This window comes from Macaca nemestrina, chromosome 3 (assembly GCF_043159975.1).
Source record: "Macaca nemestrina isolate mMacNem1 chromosome 3, mMacNem.hap1, whole genome shotgun sequence".
Classification (NCBI taxonomy): Eukaryota; Metazoa; Chordata; class Mammalia; order Primates; family Cercopithecidae; genus Macaca; species Macaca nemestrina.
Genome location: NC_092127.1, coordinates 64926743 through 64944870, shown reverse-complemented (window position 1 = coordinate 64944870; position 18128 = coordinate 64926743). Strand labels below are relative to the sequence as shown.

The 18128-nt window shown below is 39.4% G+C and overlaps 1 protein-coding gene across 1 annotated transcript in view; it reads right to left on the bottom strand.

Annotated features, from left to right (window-relative positions):
- The window catches only part of LOC105486117 (ankyrin repeat domain containing 50), a 43945-nt gene extending 40925 nt beyond the window's left edge, over window positions 1–3020 (bottom strand). The window contains exon 1 of the mRNA XM_071093074.1: window positions 1824–3020. Coding sequence (XP_070949175.1) covers window positions 1824–2335 — 512 coding nt within the window. The 5' untranslated portion in view covers window positions 2336–3020. The remainder of the gene's footprint in view (window positions 1–1823) is intronic.
- Between the last annotated feature and the right edge of the window lie 15108 nt (window positions 3021–18128).

Below are 18128 nucleotides of genomic sequence, written 5' to 3'. Positions count from 1 at the left end.
GAATCTTAAGTTGAACTATTATAAATTGGGAAAAGTCTGTATATGAAATCATCAATATTAGTAGATATTTAAAGGTTAAAAGTAATAATACAAAAACTGGTTTTGGATTTAGTTTTTGTCAAAAGCGAAAAATAAGTATTTTCCTGTTATTTGCTTACATTTATCAGTTTTAATGCTGACTTTGATGGCTAACAACAAAAGATAATAGATTTGCCTTGAGTTTTATTGGACTAAATTTACACATTAAAGAGTCTACAAGAATATCACACCTCTCAAAGATACATCCCTTTGGCTGACTTTAATAAATCCCTCCCACATTTGAATTCTGTACCATCCTTAACTCTCATTCTAGAATACCACTCCCTCTATCACTATATGGGTAATCTGAAAACCCACACTCAAACCACACTGTGACACAACTCCTGTTCTCCAGCTTTGCCACACATAACCTTCTAAACCCCTCCTCTTCCCATCAAGTCCTCCAAAGAATTTCTAAGATTACTAACACACATACATACATACACACACACACACATATTTAAAATCTCAGCCCTGCCATTTACTAGTCTGTAACCTTGAACAATTTACTTAGCCTCTCTGTACCTCAGTTTCCTCGTGTATAAAATGGGAATAGTAACTACCTCACAGGATTATTATGAGGATTAAATGATCTAATATTTGTAAAGCACTTAGAATAATGACCGATACATACTGTTTACTGTAATTACTATTAAATATTTTCAATAGTACTTCCAAAATTTATAGATTTCACCCCATTAGATTTGAGGATATCATAAAAACAAACATCACTCTTTTTAGAGTGATTCAAATCTCTCCTAGAAACACACTCACGCAGAAGTGAGCACCCCCCCCACCCCCACACACACACACACACAAACCTCCAGTGCACAGTATACCAGAATCTGGAGAACAAACTTTTGCCCACTAAGAATGTTATTGTAGAGAAAAAGCTTATGGCAAAATGGGTAATTCAAGCAGAAGTGAGGCACAAACTAACAATTTGCCTGCTACTTTTACAATGAGCAGAGGCATGATAAGCAAACAAACAAACAAACAAAAACATGTTTTCAAGGAATTATGTTTTCTTGAATAGATTTGAATCTGAAACCACTCTGGAAAGCAACTTGCTCACTTCCTGAACCAATCCATTTACTATGGAAAAAAAGCTTAGCTGAAGTTAGGAAAAAACCACTTTCTTTGTACCACTCACTAAAAGTAATAGTAAGATGATGCCAAATTTTCCCTATTTTATAAAATCACATATTTCAAAATATCACTCAGCTTTTCAATTATTTAATAGGAGAATAAATCCCAAAACTCATCAGCAAATTTTCTTCAGATTCTCAGTGGCCAATAATCTCCTTTAAAGAAACCCTTTCTTATTTAAAGAAATACTACTACTATAAGGGGGGAAAAAAAAAGGTACTAGATGCTATACTGATAACTACTCTAAGTTCAGTTCACCCTCTGAAAAGGTAACCTATTTTCAGACAGCTAAATGTGCTTCTCTACCACAAGAACAAATTTCCCTTACCATTTATAGGCAATATAAATAACATTCTGTTATTAAGCAAAATTCAGATACACTTTTAATCCATATGCTGTGCAATACCAAAACCTAGATTTTACTTTCTTTGATATTCAAAGTAAACAGGTATATTCATAACTTCAGATTAAGGCCAAATGTACAGCACAAGTAAAAGTAACCCACAAAGTTAAAAAAAAAAAAAAAAAAAACTACAACTAAAAATTATTTTAATTTCAGCATAGAAATCTGAACACCATGACAGTTTTATTGTTACCTTTTAAATGCTTCGGCTGGGTTTCTCTCGCACTCCCCAGGTTGTAAAAGGCTTTGGACTGCTGGATCCCTTAGCTTGTCCTCATATCCTTGGAGTAGTCCACTGCGGCAGATCTGGGCTACTAGACCTCTAATAAACCCTCCAACACACAAAGTATCAGAGTCCTGGGCTTTGCAGAAATGAAAGGCCAAAGCTTGGCGATGTAAACCTCTCTGCAAACTTGTAGGTGAACTTGGCCATAAGAGTTCAGTACATAGGGCCGTCTTGCCACTGCCAGGCCCTCCTACCAACAACACACCCCAGGCAGCTCCCTTTCCAGAGACACCACTAGCATTATTCCCAGAATTCATTACAAGTGATGGTGCATTGACAGTACTATTGCAGCAGTTACTTTTTTCCTGGAGGCAATGCTGAAGCTTGTGGAAAACCCACTCCCTACAGTAAAACTGCTTCCCTTGCAGTAAACTGGTTTGAGCCATTTTGCAGACTTTCTCTTCCCAAGGATTAGTCATAATAGGTTTTTTATCTTCGTTTGCTAGAGTCTGGATACATCAACACAGGTCTTTCCATCCATTATGACATAACGTGCATACTAAGTTGACTTGGAATGACAGAGTAACTAGTTACAGTAAAATTCAACAGCCACAGAGTTCATCTGTCAACAGAACGTGCATGACTTTATTTGGTTCCTTATTCTTGATCAGCAGTCTATGCATTAGTTGAACTGAGGGAGAAATGCCTGATTCCACAGCTCAGCATCACTTTTCCTATATCTTAATGAATCACATAACTCCATGGTTACAACTGGAGTTTATGTGATTGTGGATGTTTCAAGAACAGAGATGAGACAATACATCTGGAAAACTAAAGAAAAAAACCCAATCTTTCGATTTGTACAAAATACTTCTCCAGATTCCAAGTGTTAATTCTGCATCTGACAATTAGATTCAGAAAAGAGGTCCATTGCATTAAATGGCATCAGAGAGATTACATTTACACGGTATGAGGTACAGTATGTAAGTAGCTCTGTATTTCTCGTTGAAGGATGATCACTCAGAGTATTAGATCTTGCCAGTTTCAGGCATCTGGACAACTGCCAGGGAACTGTTTCAGATTATAGTTTCTTATGTGGCAGAAATGACAGACCACTGTTAACACTTTCTTAATTCAAAGCATTCATAAAATGCATTTTTCAAGACAGCAGATTCTTAATGAACCTGTTCACAGGTTTCTTGGTTTTAAGATGTCCGGGTAATCAACAATTTCCACAAGTAACTAAAATAAAACAAACAAAAATACCTCAGTGCAAAATATCATATGTTAAAAACGTATTAAGGTCAATAAATGTTGCAGTGTACCAGTTAACGTAATCTCAAAAATCCACTGCTTCACCTTTGGCACTTTCAAAAAGTTGGACAAAAACCCCTGAAATAATCACATTCTCCTTTCTGCATTTTTCTTCCTTGTTGTTATGCTTCCCAAACAGCCACATTTTAATCAAGTTACCCAAGATTTTTGCAACTTCACTATAGCAAGGGAGGGGGGGAGATACTTTATGCACATACAGTAACACCCTTAACTCCAGCCAAAACGCTCATTCACAGTAGACTGGTAGAACAGCGCCAGCTAAGGAAGCTCTGTTAACTTACACAGTCCAGTCAGTCAAGGACTGTCTACTCCTCCAGCCACACTTCTTTGTTGATAGTTTGCAAAAATCTAGGGGAGGATTACCAGGGTTGCAGCTGGATGGGAAACGGCTTTAAAAAAAAAAAAGAAAAGAAAACAAAAAACGATGGAGGATGATTGTTCCTATACGAATGATAAATCAAACACAAGTAAAATGTGAATCCTTCCTTCCTCTAGGCCAAGGATGGAGGTCAGAGATAAAATCTACCACTCTGGCCGGATAAAAGGCTGCTAGGGAGAAATTCCTTCCAAGACAGAAAAAGGATAAAGAGTAGAGTGCTTCGGTGCTAGTGGGTGTCTGCCCACAGGTCCGGCCTCCAGTTTCATCTGACAGACAAAAGGAACTCCGGGATTCCCAGCGCCGGGCACTACCTTGGGTTTGAACCGCCCAGAAGAGCCACAGGGGGGCCACCTCGGAGAAGCCACGAGCGAAGGTGCAGCCTCCACACCGAGGTCTGCCCTTCCAGAGGCTGGGAGCGCCTCTGCACCCCGCCCCGCACCGAGACTGGGGTGTGTCTTTTGAAGGGGGAGGGGGTGACCAAGGTCCTTGCTAATCCCAGACGAGGGGTCGCCTCCCGGTCGGCTTCCGCCTCTGCACTCCCGCCCCATGCCCCGCTCCCGCTCCCGCTCCCACCCGGCCGACGGCGGAGCGAGGGAAGGGGGCAAATCTGGGTCTCGAGGCTGGAGAGGGTGGGTGGTTGGGTCAGGTTCAACCCCGGCCTCAGCCTCCCAGCTTCCAACCCGAGGGAGGGGCCTCGCTTCCACCGCCGCCGCCGCCCCCCGGTTACCTCGGCCCCAGCCGCCGCCGTAGCTGCCGCCGTGGCCGCCGCCGCCGCCGCCGCTGCTGCGGACTCAGACACTTGCTTCGCTGAGAAGTCGCAGCCAGCAGCGCTCCCGGGACTCCAACTGCAGCCGCCTCCTCCGCCGAGCCCGGGGCACGCTCCCAGCTCCGGATCCTCCTCTTGGCTCCCAGCGGCTGCCAGTTCCAGCTTTCCCAGCGGAATCGGTCGTGCTCGTCCCAGCCCCCACCGGCCAACCGCCGCCGCCGCCGCCGTCAGGGCAGTGACTGTCTCAGGCAGCCCCCGGCCTGCCGGCTCCGCCCCGCCCCGCTCCGCGGCCCCGCCCGACCGGCCCAGGCCCCGCCCCAGCCCCCGCCCCCGCCCCGCCGCTCGGCCTTTCTTTGCTCGCCGGCTCCGCCCCCGCGCCCTTCCCCTCCCCCCACGGCGCCCTCCCGCTGCAGCCAGTGCCTGGGCTTGTGCGGCCGCCAGGGACCCGCTGCCTGCGCGGCGGGGAGACCTCTCGGGGCGGCGGGGAGACCTCTCGGGGCGGCGTGGGGGCCCCGCCTTTCTCAGGGGAGGCGGAGAACGGGGCGGGGGCTGCGTTCTCACGTCCCCGAGCTCACGCGAGTCGTTGCCCCCACCCTCCCCGTCACCACTGGGCCCTGATCCTTCCTTTGTCTTCCAGGCCGGAGGGACTCGCCGGCGGTTGGGGCCGTATCTGCTCCTGGGAGGGGCAGTTGGGTAGGGGTAGATTGCCTCTTCCCTCTCTCTGCTCAACCCTCTTGCCTCTCCCTGCTCAACCCTCTGGTCTATTCCTTAACCCCCTTGCTTCCAAAGCCACTTCAGGCCCCGTTCTACCCCTCAGTCGTCCGGTCTCCTTTCAGTCCATTAAATTCCAGGGATGCTTTTACTTTGGCTGGGACGAAGGGAAGGAAGGAAAGGACTGGGAAGAATGTTGCAAAAATAGAAATAGTGGGGATTTAGGGTGGCGTTCCTAACAGCCTCATGAAAAGGACGTGGCCTCCATTAGAGGGAGGTTGACAGCAGGCTTGACTGGGTCTCAGGCCCCTGCTCCTCAGGGCCACCTGATCACCCGTAGCGTCCACTAAAGGGGGAAAGGTCCACGGTTCTGTGGCGTCAGGAAATGCCCTAGAGGGCCTGCTCACAGGGGCCTGTTGTACTAAGCATGTCAGTTGTTTGCACTCACTGGACCTGAGTTGCTTAGATTCCAAATTTCTGCCAGGAAAATAAGTATACCGTCAACTGATGGAATAGGAAATGTAGCATCTTTCTATTCTAATTTTTTATGCTAAAATCCAGAGTGCTCTATCTCCCATTCCTCATTAACTTGAATGTGTTTATTTGCCAAAATATTAAGCCAGTCTCCCATCTGGTTTTAGAAATTTCATAGTATAGCTATCACATTTAGAAAAATGGGTAAACAAATAGATCGTATTTGTGCTTACTCTTTCATATTGTTTATTCGTGCCAATTGAGGTTTACTGATCTTAATATTTAATTTTAATACATGTACCCTGAATTTGGGGCTTCTTTCGTAAACCACAAGCAGAAGAGGCAGAGTATAAATTCTCCAGAATTAGGGGGATGAAAATTGATTTTTAAAAAGCTACAATTTTAACTTATTTTTACTTAAGCGGTTTTAATTCCCACTTAGCTTGTTTGCCACGCAGCTTTATTGTCATTGAATAGGTTGACTCCTTCAGTTTCATGGTTGTAAAATTTTATATTTAGAGGAAAATTTAAATGAGAAATATGTACATCATGTTATCGTTTCTATTAAGCCGTTTGCTAACGTGATATTTAAAATAATTTCTGCCCAGTAGAGAAGTTACCGAAACTTTTTGTTTAGTGGGCCTCATTTATGATAACTAAGCACTGTCATGGAATGCTGTTTTAAATAACATCAGCTGTAACTAAGCTGTAATTAGTCTTCAGACCTATTTAGTTAGAATTTTATGTTTTTTGCTTTAAAATTTCACATTTTATTATTGCTTTTTGCTTTCTTTAATAGAAAACCCTTAACAGTGACATACACACACACACATATATAATTTTATGAAGCTTTTATTTATTTATTTATTTATTTATTTTTGGAGACGGAGTCTCGCTCTGTCGCCCAGGCTGGAGTGCAGTGGCCGGATCTCGGCTCACGGCAAGCTCCGCCTCCCGGGTTTACGCCATTCTCCTGCCTCAGGCTACCGAGTAGCTGGGACTAAAGGCGCCCGCCACCTCGCCCGGCTAGTTTTTTGTATTTTTTTTAGTAGAGAAGGGGTTTCACCATGTTAGCCAGGATGGTCTCGATCTCCTGACCTCGTGATCCGCCCGTCTCGGCCTCTCAAAGTGCTGGGATTACAGGCTTGAGCCACCGCGCCCGGCCGAAACTTCTTTTTATCAATTGCCTAAATGTTAAACGTGTCATAAGCAGAATACTTACTCTTGGTACATATTTACGTACTTTAATCAGTTTCTTAGTTGTATTTTCTCCAATACCATATACTCACATTTTTCCAAAGAATGCAATTTTTTTTCAATGTGGCCTTTCTTATTTTTAATTTGTTCATAAAATTTCCTGAAATCACAGTTTCACATGAATTTGAAATTACTGACAGCTTTAACGAATGCTTCTCTGAAGACTATAATGTTTTAAATGGAAAATTAAGTGGTGAGATACGTATTAAGCTCAAAACACACTGCTAAATAAAATCTATTCTCATTCTTTCTATACTGAAATGTACAAATTTTTCAGTCCAAATCTTTTCCTAGCTGTTGTCTTTTTTTAAAGCTCACTTAGTTATATTGTGCAACAAGTATTTTTACAAAACAAAGCTCATCATATAAGTCTTGAAAATGTATATTTATTTTGATGGTTTCAATCAAGTTTAAATACTACAAAATTATGTCATCTGAATTTTAATCCATTTAGATACAAAATATAGTTTCATCCAGTTAGAAGCAACAGCTCCATCCAAAGATTCCACAAGTTGAGATTTTCCAAATCACAAATATAAATTTCAAAAATTAAATCTTTTATAATGTCTGTGTTCTCATCATACAGTACATTCAGTTCCTTGTTTGGTAGAGTTAAATTTCAGTTTCTTTATATTTGCAAGCTCTGTAATAATTATAACAATACCTAAAAGCTGCAAAAGTTGAATACTGTGATCTTAGAGTTCCAATGATTTTACATGAAAGGCTATGAAAATTTAGAGGACTCATTTTAGTCCTCTAAATTAACTTGTGTAAGTCACTCAGGTTTATTTACAAAGTGATGTTTTATCCTTGGCAGTCTTTCAAGTTGTGCCACATATTAAAATTTAAAATTTAAAGAACTCTGTGCATTGTATAAAAAGCGTTCAGCCTACTTGCTATACACTCTACTACAGGATAAGTCAGTCTCCACTTCACATATTTCGGATATACCTCACATGTAATTTTCTCCATTTACTACTGATTCTCAAAAGTGGCATTCTGGTGGCTTCTTGCATGTGGAAGGCAGCTGCAGCAAGCCCGGGCACACTGAACTGCTATACCACGTGTCTGGCAGGATCAGCAGCCTTAAGAGTTTCTCTGATTACTACCAAGCCCAGGATTTGGTATATATTATATGAATGTGTATGTGTATGTGTGTGTGTGTATATGTATATGTTTATGTATCAACCACCCATATCAAGCTATTTTTATTTTTTCAGCTAGCACACTGCACACTGTCCTTCAACGGATAGTTACTTTGAATCTGGAAAAGAGTTATTACTGGCAGCCTTTCAGATTTCCCCACAAATTTAAAGAACTCTGTTTATTTCATCTTATATACTATTTAACGAGACCATGGCAGAAGCTGAAAATAAAACAAGGAAGGTCCATCAAACCATACCAGATTATTGTAATGCTGCTATTAATAACAGTGTTATGTTTACTTAAATTCACATTTTGTTAGTTATGTTCATTGGACTTGATGGAGACCTAGACTAATAGAAAAACTTTGATTGACATGGGAGGCATAATGATAGGAACGTCCAACTGTGGCTACCCTCTTAAATACTCTTTTAAAAGAATGCTTATTTAAGCCTTACATTTTAAAAGTAATTGTTGCCAGCTGTGTTCATTCCTGTCCTTGAAAACAAGCCTGAAAATAGATGTTGCTCATAAAACGTGTAAGATATAGGTCTTTCTTTCAAAGAATTAAACAAATCCCCAAATAAGATTTATTTTGTAGAATTACCAGTGAAGAGAAATAAAGACTCATTGGCTGTGGTTACTAGGTGACTAGTTACAACGATTCACCTTTACCCTTCACTTTTTTCCATGTGCCTCGATAAAGCAAAAACTCTTAGTAGACCCCAAAATTACACCAACAGTACACATGACAGCATGGATCTGAAATTCATATTCTCATTCACCCCAAATATGCAGCAAGAAATTTAAAGAAGCAAATTAGGATTCTCTAACATGCTCCTCTATTGGATTCCCAGAACTGCTTTTTCCTACCTTTTCTTCTATGGGTCCATATGTAGTTTAAATGACCTCCTCATGCCAACCACAAAGTCACCTTTTCATCAAATCTCACCCTTTCATCAAATCTCGGATCCCAATAAATACCCTCCATGAAGTATTCTTTGAACTATATTTTAAATATCCAAGAACAGCTGAAAGTGGCTTAGTAATAAGTTATATCCCTGAGGCCTCTGTCAGTCATATGGTCACATGCAATAATAGCAATAATTACATGTAATTACATTAATTAGAAAATAATTCAATGTCATATGTGAAGGTAAACTTTCAATTATGTCCACTGTGCGTCCTTTGACTAGATTTTGGTGAATCATTAGATAAATTGATCACTTGCTTTGCTGCAAAGAATTTATTCATTTGACAGATTCCCAAGTAAAAGAGAGATACTATTTCACTTACTGCCCTGAGACTCTCTGTTTTGTAGAACCACATATTATTTTTTCTTTGTCCAGGTCTCTTATTACTTGATAAACTTGCATGCCTTGGCATTGGTAACCTCGGGAAGGTAGATTGTATTAGTTTGGAAGTTTAATATTATGTACTAGAAAGCATAAAAATAAATTAAACAGTCTGTGGGAGTAACACATCTTATAAGACATTTTTCTAAGGCCACAGAGGCTCTTGTAAATATCACTTCCCATCCTACATACATTTCCAGGGAACTGTAGTGATGATGTGGGCAGAGACAGCATCTACATACATTTCCAGGGAACTGTACTGATGATGTGGGCAGGGACAGCATGTACCACAGCTGATCCAAGAAGCCTAAGTCTTGGTGGTTACTTCTCAGAAAGTTTTGCTTTGTTTTTTTCTAAGTTAGGTGGTAAATGGCCACCAAGAGGTAATTCATAATATCCTGACTAGTCAATCTTACCTAGGTGCCTATATTTGTTATTAGTGCTCTCCAGTCAGCTTAATATATGATCATTCCTTTGGAATGTTAAATTTTTATTTTCATTTAATACTGATTAAACCCCTTCTGTTTTTGAAAATTATTCTGTCAGAAAAATGTAACTGGAATCACAAATCTAGACTAAATTGATTGAGGAACACTGTATGCCCCGTGGTTTTTATTTTGTTTTGAGACAGGCTCTTGCTCTGTCACCCAGGCTGGAGTCTAGTGGGGCAATCTCGATTTACTGCTACCTCCCACCTCAGCCTCCAGAGTAGCTGGGACTACAGGCATGTGCCACCACGCCTGGCTGATCTTCATATTTTTAGTAGAAACTGGGTTTTGCCATGTTGCCCAGGCTGGTCTTGAACTCCTGGACTCAAGGGATCCACCTCCTCGGTCTCCCAAAGTGCTGAGATTATAGGCATGAGCCAGTGCACCAGGCCCCAAGTGTTTTAACTATGAAACACAGGGCCCTGTCAGAGATGATTGCTGTTTTACAAACATACTGAAAATACCAACCTACAGTTATTTTCTATGTAAATGTGTGGATTTCCACACTGTTGAAAAAGGAAGCCATGATTTTATGCCTTTTTTCCAACTCACTGTGGTAGCTAGACTCCAAAGGTACCCCCAGTGAGCCATGCCTCCTGGAATTCATGTCCTTAAGCTGTCACTTCATTTTGTATCTGGTCTTGCATTAACCATTGGAATGTGGCAGAAGTAACAGTGTGCCAGTTCCAAGTCTAATTTTGAAGAAGACTGGTAGCTTCTGCATCCTACTTTGGCATGCTCACTTGTAGGAACCACCATTAAAGAAACTTGGCTACCCTGCTGAAGAGGCCATGCAGAGGGGCCTCACAAGGAAGCCACGAGGAGAGGCCCTGAGATCACATGGAGAGATGGAGAGGCCCAGCCCAGCATCCCAGTGGGCAGGGTGATGGGGGGAACTTTTCTGATGACTCTAGCCCCAGCCAACATCTAGCCAACTTCTGCAAATGATATAGCTCTGGAGAAATGAAACAATATGCCCTTGTTTATACCATCCTGGTTTTATTTGATACATATATTATCCATTTGCAAAATAATTAGAGAAATGAGATAAAGGTTAAATGAATTTTTGAAGTCATATAGACTGAATGAGAATGCATGCTTATTTCCAAATGTCTTTTCTCTCTATTACATACTCCTTATCTCATTAGAAACCTTTCATCAACAAGGAAGCCTCTGATTCTAGCCTATTAGACAGCCACTTGTTACTTCCAAACATGCAAAAGCATCTGGCTCCGGCATAATGCTTCATAATACCAGAGTCAGAAGCTCCCCTCTCAATTCACCTGCAAAGTTTTATATAAAAATGGAATGGTGGCCAGGCGCAGTGGCTCACGTCTGTAATCCCAGCACTTTGAGAGGCCGAGGCGGGCTGATCACAAGGTAAGGAGATCGAGACTATCCTGGCTAACACGGTGAAACCCTGTCTCTACTAAAAATACAAAAAAAATTAGCCGGGCATGGTGGCGGGCGCCTGTTGTCCCAGCTACTCGGGAGGCTGAGGTAGGAGAATGGGGTGAACCCAGAAGGCAGAGCTTGCAGTGAGCGGAGGTCGTGCCACTGCACTCCAGCCTGGGTGACAGAGCGAGACTCCGTCTCAAAAAAAAAAAGAAAAAAAAACAATGGAATTTCCATTGCTGGGGAAGGGAGGAAGGGAGGGGAGGGTAAAGCAATCTAAATCGGAAGCACATTGTCTCAGTAATGCTATGTAAGTTCTGAATGCCTAGAGTTTGTAACTGATTCAAAATTTAAAAAGGAGGAAAATCATTGTTTTTCCAACATTTACCTTAAGGAAAAGCTTTTGTTTAATTTCTTTTTTTTTCATGGAGGATTCTATATTTGCTCATTATTGTCTATATATTTATATTCTATATTTGGATATTATTAAGAAAATTGTACCCAGCTAAAATGTAAATAATTCAGGTGAACAAATGCATTAATATTTTGCTAAAGAGTCCATGTTTAGTGCTACAGTATTTAAACATGGAGATAAACTGGTTTAATAGAACTCAGAGATCATAATCTGATGTGAGAGTCCCACAAAATTTATTGTTACAATCTCAAAAAGCTAATAAGAAAAGTAAATCATTTGCAGCCAAATCAGGTGGATTAAGACCCCAAGGATGTGGGAAGCAAAGAAATCAACCTCACACTTAGAGACATACTCTTTAAAAGAGAGAGGGAATCTTTTTTTCTAAGAGACCTCATGGAAGAAAGAAAAGGGTATATGGTCTGGAGTTGTTTGAGAGAGAGAATACATCTGAGAAACAGCTTGTCTGTAAGGTGGAACCATCATTTGAGCATTAAAGATTTTATGGTTTATGACAGTGTAATCTCGGTCAGAGCCACCACATACAGCTAGCTGCACAGGCTGTGTGCTGCACAACTTCAGGTGACACCATTCAAATGGACTGTGATGTGGTTCACATGGACTAGAGTACATCAAGGTTGTGAATGCAGTTAAAGAGCATGTTTGAGTATTTGTAAAAAAGCCAAATTTCATGAGTTGATACACAAAAGTTTATTTCTCTTCTCTAATAAAAAGCCCATAGCTTATATGGTAGCTGTACGATGCCATCAGGAACTGCCTTTCTTTCTCTTCTACCCTCTTGAGTAACTTTCATCCTCATTTTCACTTCACCCTTTGGTAAGATAACCAACTTCTTCCATGTTGCCTGGGGTTTTCTCTATTTTAAAATGAAAAGTCACATGTCTAGGAAAACTCCGCAGTCCCTGATTTTACCAGGAGGGTTGGTCACCCCACAAGGTCTCAAACTGTCATTCTACCTCCATCTCCTTTTATCCGTTAGAAACAGAAGATGAGGGAAGGAGTAGTGAATAAGTGGTAACTGGCACCTATATCAGGAAAATAAAACTTTTTCAATAATTGTCAGCACATTTGTACTTACGTTTAATTTACCAGAACTACACAAGGTAGGTAGGGAAGTAGATTATATTAGCTAGACACATTGCTGCTCTAAAAAAAAAAAAAAAAAAAAAAAATCAGAATTCTATTAATATTAGAAAGAATTAGATAAATTATATTAGGAAGAAATTAGAAGTGCCTGCATAACTTTGAGGCTTTCTGTAATATTCTCAGCATCTCTGGAACACAGTGCAAACAATGAAGGCAAATTGGGGCTGGGGATTGTCAAAAAAAGAATACCAGAAGGCTAAGGAAACATTACTTAGGGGTATGCATATCATTATTGAAATGATTCATTACGCGCTACATACTGGCAAGAAATCAGATAAAGCCAGGAATAGTGTTACCTATTGAGAAAATGATAGAAAGGATAAGAATTTAGAAGAAAATATCAAGGTTTATTTTAGATCCTGGGGAAAATACCCGTATGAGAAAGTGATTTCTTTCATTTCATTGCAAACAGATTGTTTGCCTTCAACTTAATATTTATCAAGTAGTTCTCTTTTGTTCATTGTAACATACTAAACTTTAAGGAGGAAACTTTATTTAAAATTTTATTAAAATGATATTTCTATTACACTGATAACAAATCAACAAATAAATTAACAATGAAAAGGAAAATCAAATAGAAAAAGAGGTAGTGATTTGATAACTGAAAGATTTTTTAAAATTTATTTCAATGAATATGTGTGTGGAAAGTTTAGCTAAGCATTTTAATGTCCCATGACAGTTTGAATAGATTATGGATCAAAAAGGAAAGCCGTTCATCTGCAAGTCATAAGTGACAACTGAATTGAAAACATCACCTTGTACTTAAATTAGACCACATTTGAATTAGTCTTATATGCATTTATTCTGAGTGGGAATAAATAGTGCGGTAAGAATCCCTGTGAAAGACATAATGTTTATATGTGAATGTTCCAATTTCTCCTAGTTATAGTTAATGGGATTAAAATACAGTTTAATCCAATCCAGCAATATTTAAATAAATATGCTTTAGAGAATTAGTAAAATATAATAGGTCTGGAATTATTCAAATTTTTCTTTGTGTCTATAAATAAATGAGAATGAAGTGACAGACTTGATAGACTAAGATTGTGAACATGCTGATAGTAGGAATTTTCAAATGTCATGGTGAAATATAAAACAACCTTTTGGAAAGAAATAACAAATTTGATTTTAAGGTGTGGACCTCATTTTGATTAAATACTATTAAATATTAATTATTATTATTATTATTTTGAGATGGAGTCTCGCTCTGTCACCCAGACTGGAGTGCAGTCGTGTGATCTTGGCTCACTGCAACTTCCACCTCCTTGGTTCAAGCAATTCTTCCTCCTCAGCCTGCTGAGTAGCTGGGATTACGGGCACACACCATCATGCCTGGCTAATTTTTTCTGTATTTTTAGTAGAGAGGGGGTTTCACTATGTTGGCCAGGCCTCTCTCAAATTCCTAATGTCAGGTGATCTGCCCACCTCAGCCTCCCAAAATGCTGGGATTACAGGCGTGAGCCACCACACCCAGCCTAATATTAATTATTTCTTTCATCATTATTATACTAAGGATACGATACAGGGTAAATAAAAAAAGATGGAGAGTAGATGATATAGATACATCATAATTATTTTTGAGTCAGGACATGGTGAACATAAACAGATTAATTTCTCAGAGAAAGAATCCTCCCTTATGATAACATTTAAAAGTGTAAATTGGAGATTCTATATATTTATATTAAGATGGTTGATATGTTTGGGATATTTATCCCACCCAAATCTCATATAATACCCAGTATTGGAGGTGGGGCCTGTTGGGAGGTCATGGGGGTGAATTCCTCATGACTTGTTTGTGCCTCCTGGCTTGCTTGTGCTATTTTTGCTACAGTGAGTGAGTTCTCATGAGATGTGGTTGTTTAAAAGTATATGGCACCTCCCCCAACCCTCTCTCTTCCTCTTGCTCTTGTCATGTGATCTTCCTGCTCCTGCTTTGCTCCCTGCTATAACAATTCCTTGAGGTCTCTCTAGAAGCTGAGCAGGTGCCAGCCCCATACTTATACAACTTGCATAACCATGAGTCAGTTAAACCTCTTTTCTTTATAAGTTACTCAGTCTCAGGTATTCCTTTAAAGCAACACAAGAATGACCTGACACAATGGTCAAGAAATTCCATTGATGGAGTCAAGCCTGTAAGCTTGTGTACTGATAAAATGATCCTGGAAATTTTGACTTCTTCGAAGGAAAACTAAGTCTATATATCATTTTTGTATAATACAAATGAATTTAAAACATTTTAATTATAACATTATTGTAAAACAATTTTTCGGAGGATGAATATTATCTCCTTTTGACTCATGGAGTGGAAGAAAAGTGTCATTAAAGTGTTGATTAAGAAATGTCTCCTCCTTAACACTTTTGTCAAAAAGACCCAGCAGTAAAAGGGAAAGTTTTTGGAGGAGAATTTGCTTTTTGCCCCAAGTCAGCTTTTTATGGGGTAATCGATTTTTTATATCTATTGCAACATCGTATACTATAACCTAAAGCTTAGCGGCTTGAAACAACACTGATTTATAATTTCTCACATGTCTGTAGGTTGACTGGGTGTTTCTTCTGCTAATCTCACCTGGGCTTTATGCAGGTGCAGCCAGCTGGTATCACTCACATGTTTGGGTCATCAACTAGAATGACTGAAAGAATGGAGTGACTGATTGCACTTTCTACCTGTGGCTTCTTCTCAACACGATGCTTTCGGAGTTCCCTGAGAGTTTAGGAAGGATGCATAAATCCTCTTGAGACCTAGATTCTGGAACCCAGTGTTACTTCTGCTAGAGAAACTCACAAGGACAGCCTAGATTTAAGAGGTGGGGGAATAGATTTCACCTCTTTATGGGATAAAGTACAAAACATTACGATCATACTTGTAAAGTACCACAAATGGAAACCCTTAATAATGTAATAAACAATATAAAATCTTCACCAGAAAAAGCAAAAAACACACATACACAAATTCTATGTTAATTTTAAAGGAATGGTGCCCTTCTATGTTGTAGGACCCCAGATCTTAAAACTTTGATTTAACCAGCTGAAATAACTCAGAAACAGAAAATCAAGCGCAGCATGTTGTCACTTATAAGTGGGAGCTAAATAATGGTTATGCATGAACAGAGAGAAGGAAATAATAGACACTGGAGATTCCAAAAGGGAAAAGCATCAGAGACAGATGAGGTCTGAAAAATTACCTACTAAGTATAATGTTCACTATTCCAGCGATGGGTACACTAGAAGCCCAGTGCCACCACTACACAATATATCCATGTAATAAAAACTGCAGGTGTAACCCCTTGAATCTATAAAAAAATTTTTAAAAAATCCTGCTGGTCGGTGTTCAGAAGGAAATGAGGAATATATTATTGGAAACTGGAGGAAGGGAGATCCTTGCTGTATAGTAGCAGAAAGCTTAGAAAAAAATTGCTAAATGTAGAAAGCAGACCTTGTAAATAATGAACTTGGATATTGGGTTGAGGAGATTTCTAAGCAAAGTGTTGAAGGTGAAGCCTGGGTTCTTTTTTCCGCTTATAGTAAAATGTGAGAAGGCAGATAAACTGAGGAAAGTACTGTTCAATTAAAAGGAACCATACTTGATGATTTGGGAAATTCTCAGCCTATATGGATGGCAAAATATGCAAAAATTAAGAGATTACTTCTGAATGTATGCCACAGAGAGAAACTCAGGATGTGACTGTACAACTTTTTGCTGCAACCTCAGAAAAAACAAAAAGGCAGAGTGTTAAATACAAGAGATTAAAGATATTTATCATAACTCTTCTCAATCAAACCAGAGAGCCTCGAGGAAGCTTGTTGACATCGTCCCTCAGCCATGTCAGCAGAAGCCAAAAATAGAGAAGGAATTATTTCAGAAAAATCTGTGGATTATTTTTGTCTAATGGAATGAACTGTGAAATACACAAAAAGCCCACAAGGTAATTGGGAATAATTCATGAGAAGAACTGACAGCTGAGACTGAAAGGGACAGAGACAATATGAAGAAGAAGGAGACTCTCTTAACCCTGAATTTATCCAGGCAGGAAGCAGGGACTATTAAAACTACTCATCAACAAACACATGCTACCTTTTATGAAAAAGAAAGGATGTCTCAAAGCCAAGATCCAGAGGATACAGTGGAAAGCTACAGAGGATGTTCCCAGGCCTTGAAACCTAATGGAGTTTTCCCAGCTGGATTTAAAACTGCTTCCATTTTCCTCATTTTGGGACCAGAATGTTTTTAACTGTGTTTTCTATTGCCATGTAACACATGATCAAAAATGCAGTGGATGAGCAGAGGTACCTGAGACAGGCTCCAGTGTTCTCTTGTACCCAGTACGGTATGAGTGAAAATCAAGTGTTTGTTATATGCTTTGGAAGATCTCACACATACCTGAGATCTAGTCGTCTAGATTATGGTTTAAGTAGGACTAAGGAAGGAAAAGCAGCAACTTACATGGACTAATAACCAGAGAACCAATGAGAATATGGACATTTTTAGCAGAAACCAGTATGACTATATGATGACAACCATTAATCAGTTCATCCTCTTTCCATTTCCTGCTGTTTCTTAACTATGTTTGAGCACAGAGGAATCCCTTGGAACATAGATCTAATTTCAAGAATCACTGGGAAGATAGACTCTGAGTTGGCCAAGCAAACCGGGCATTGACTGAGGAAACCCAAATTTTTTTCTGAGATTATCCTAAATTGACTGAAATTCTGAGATTAAGTTTCTAATATTCAGCAAAAGGGGAGCCAAAATAGAAATAGTTTGAATTACAGAAAAAGCAAAATCATGTTTCATGTACATTGAGTTGAAGATGAATTTTTTTTACATGTTGAACTTCCAATGTGGGTCTTATAACACTTTATTTACTTTATTTGCTGGCAGTTCCATCTTCTTCACATAGATTGTAAACATTTGAAAGGCAGTAAATTGGTCTTACTTGTTTTGGTATTACCAATGACTGCATGCTACTTGTTCACAAAGGTGCCCAAGTACATGTTGAATAATAAATACTTACCATCTTTGATCATTGTTTCTTTGATACAACATCCTTGTGATTCTTTATGAATAAAAAAGCTATTTCTGAGTAGTCACTGTAATGATTTAAAAATATAAACTTTTTCTCATTTAAAATTAATTTATTTATTCTTTTTTGACTGTATTGGTAATACAAAGAAAAGTAGGAAAAAGTAATTATATGTTTTAATGACACAGAAATTGGATTCTAATCTTCAGTATCCATATATACATATTAAAAGTAAACAGTGAGTCAGGCTCTTTTTATGAGTGCACTATTAGCCTTTGAGAGTTTAGATGTAAACTAACATTAGCTAAATGAAAAATAAAACAGATAATGATAAACATATTTAGATCATTTCATGCAATAAGAATGAGT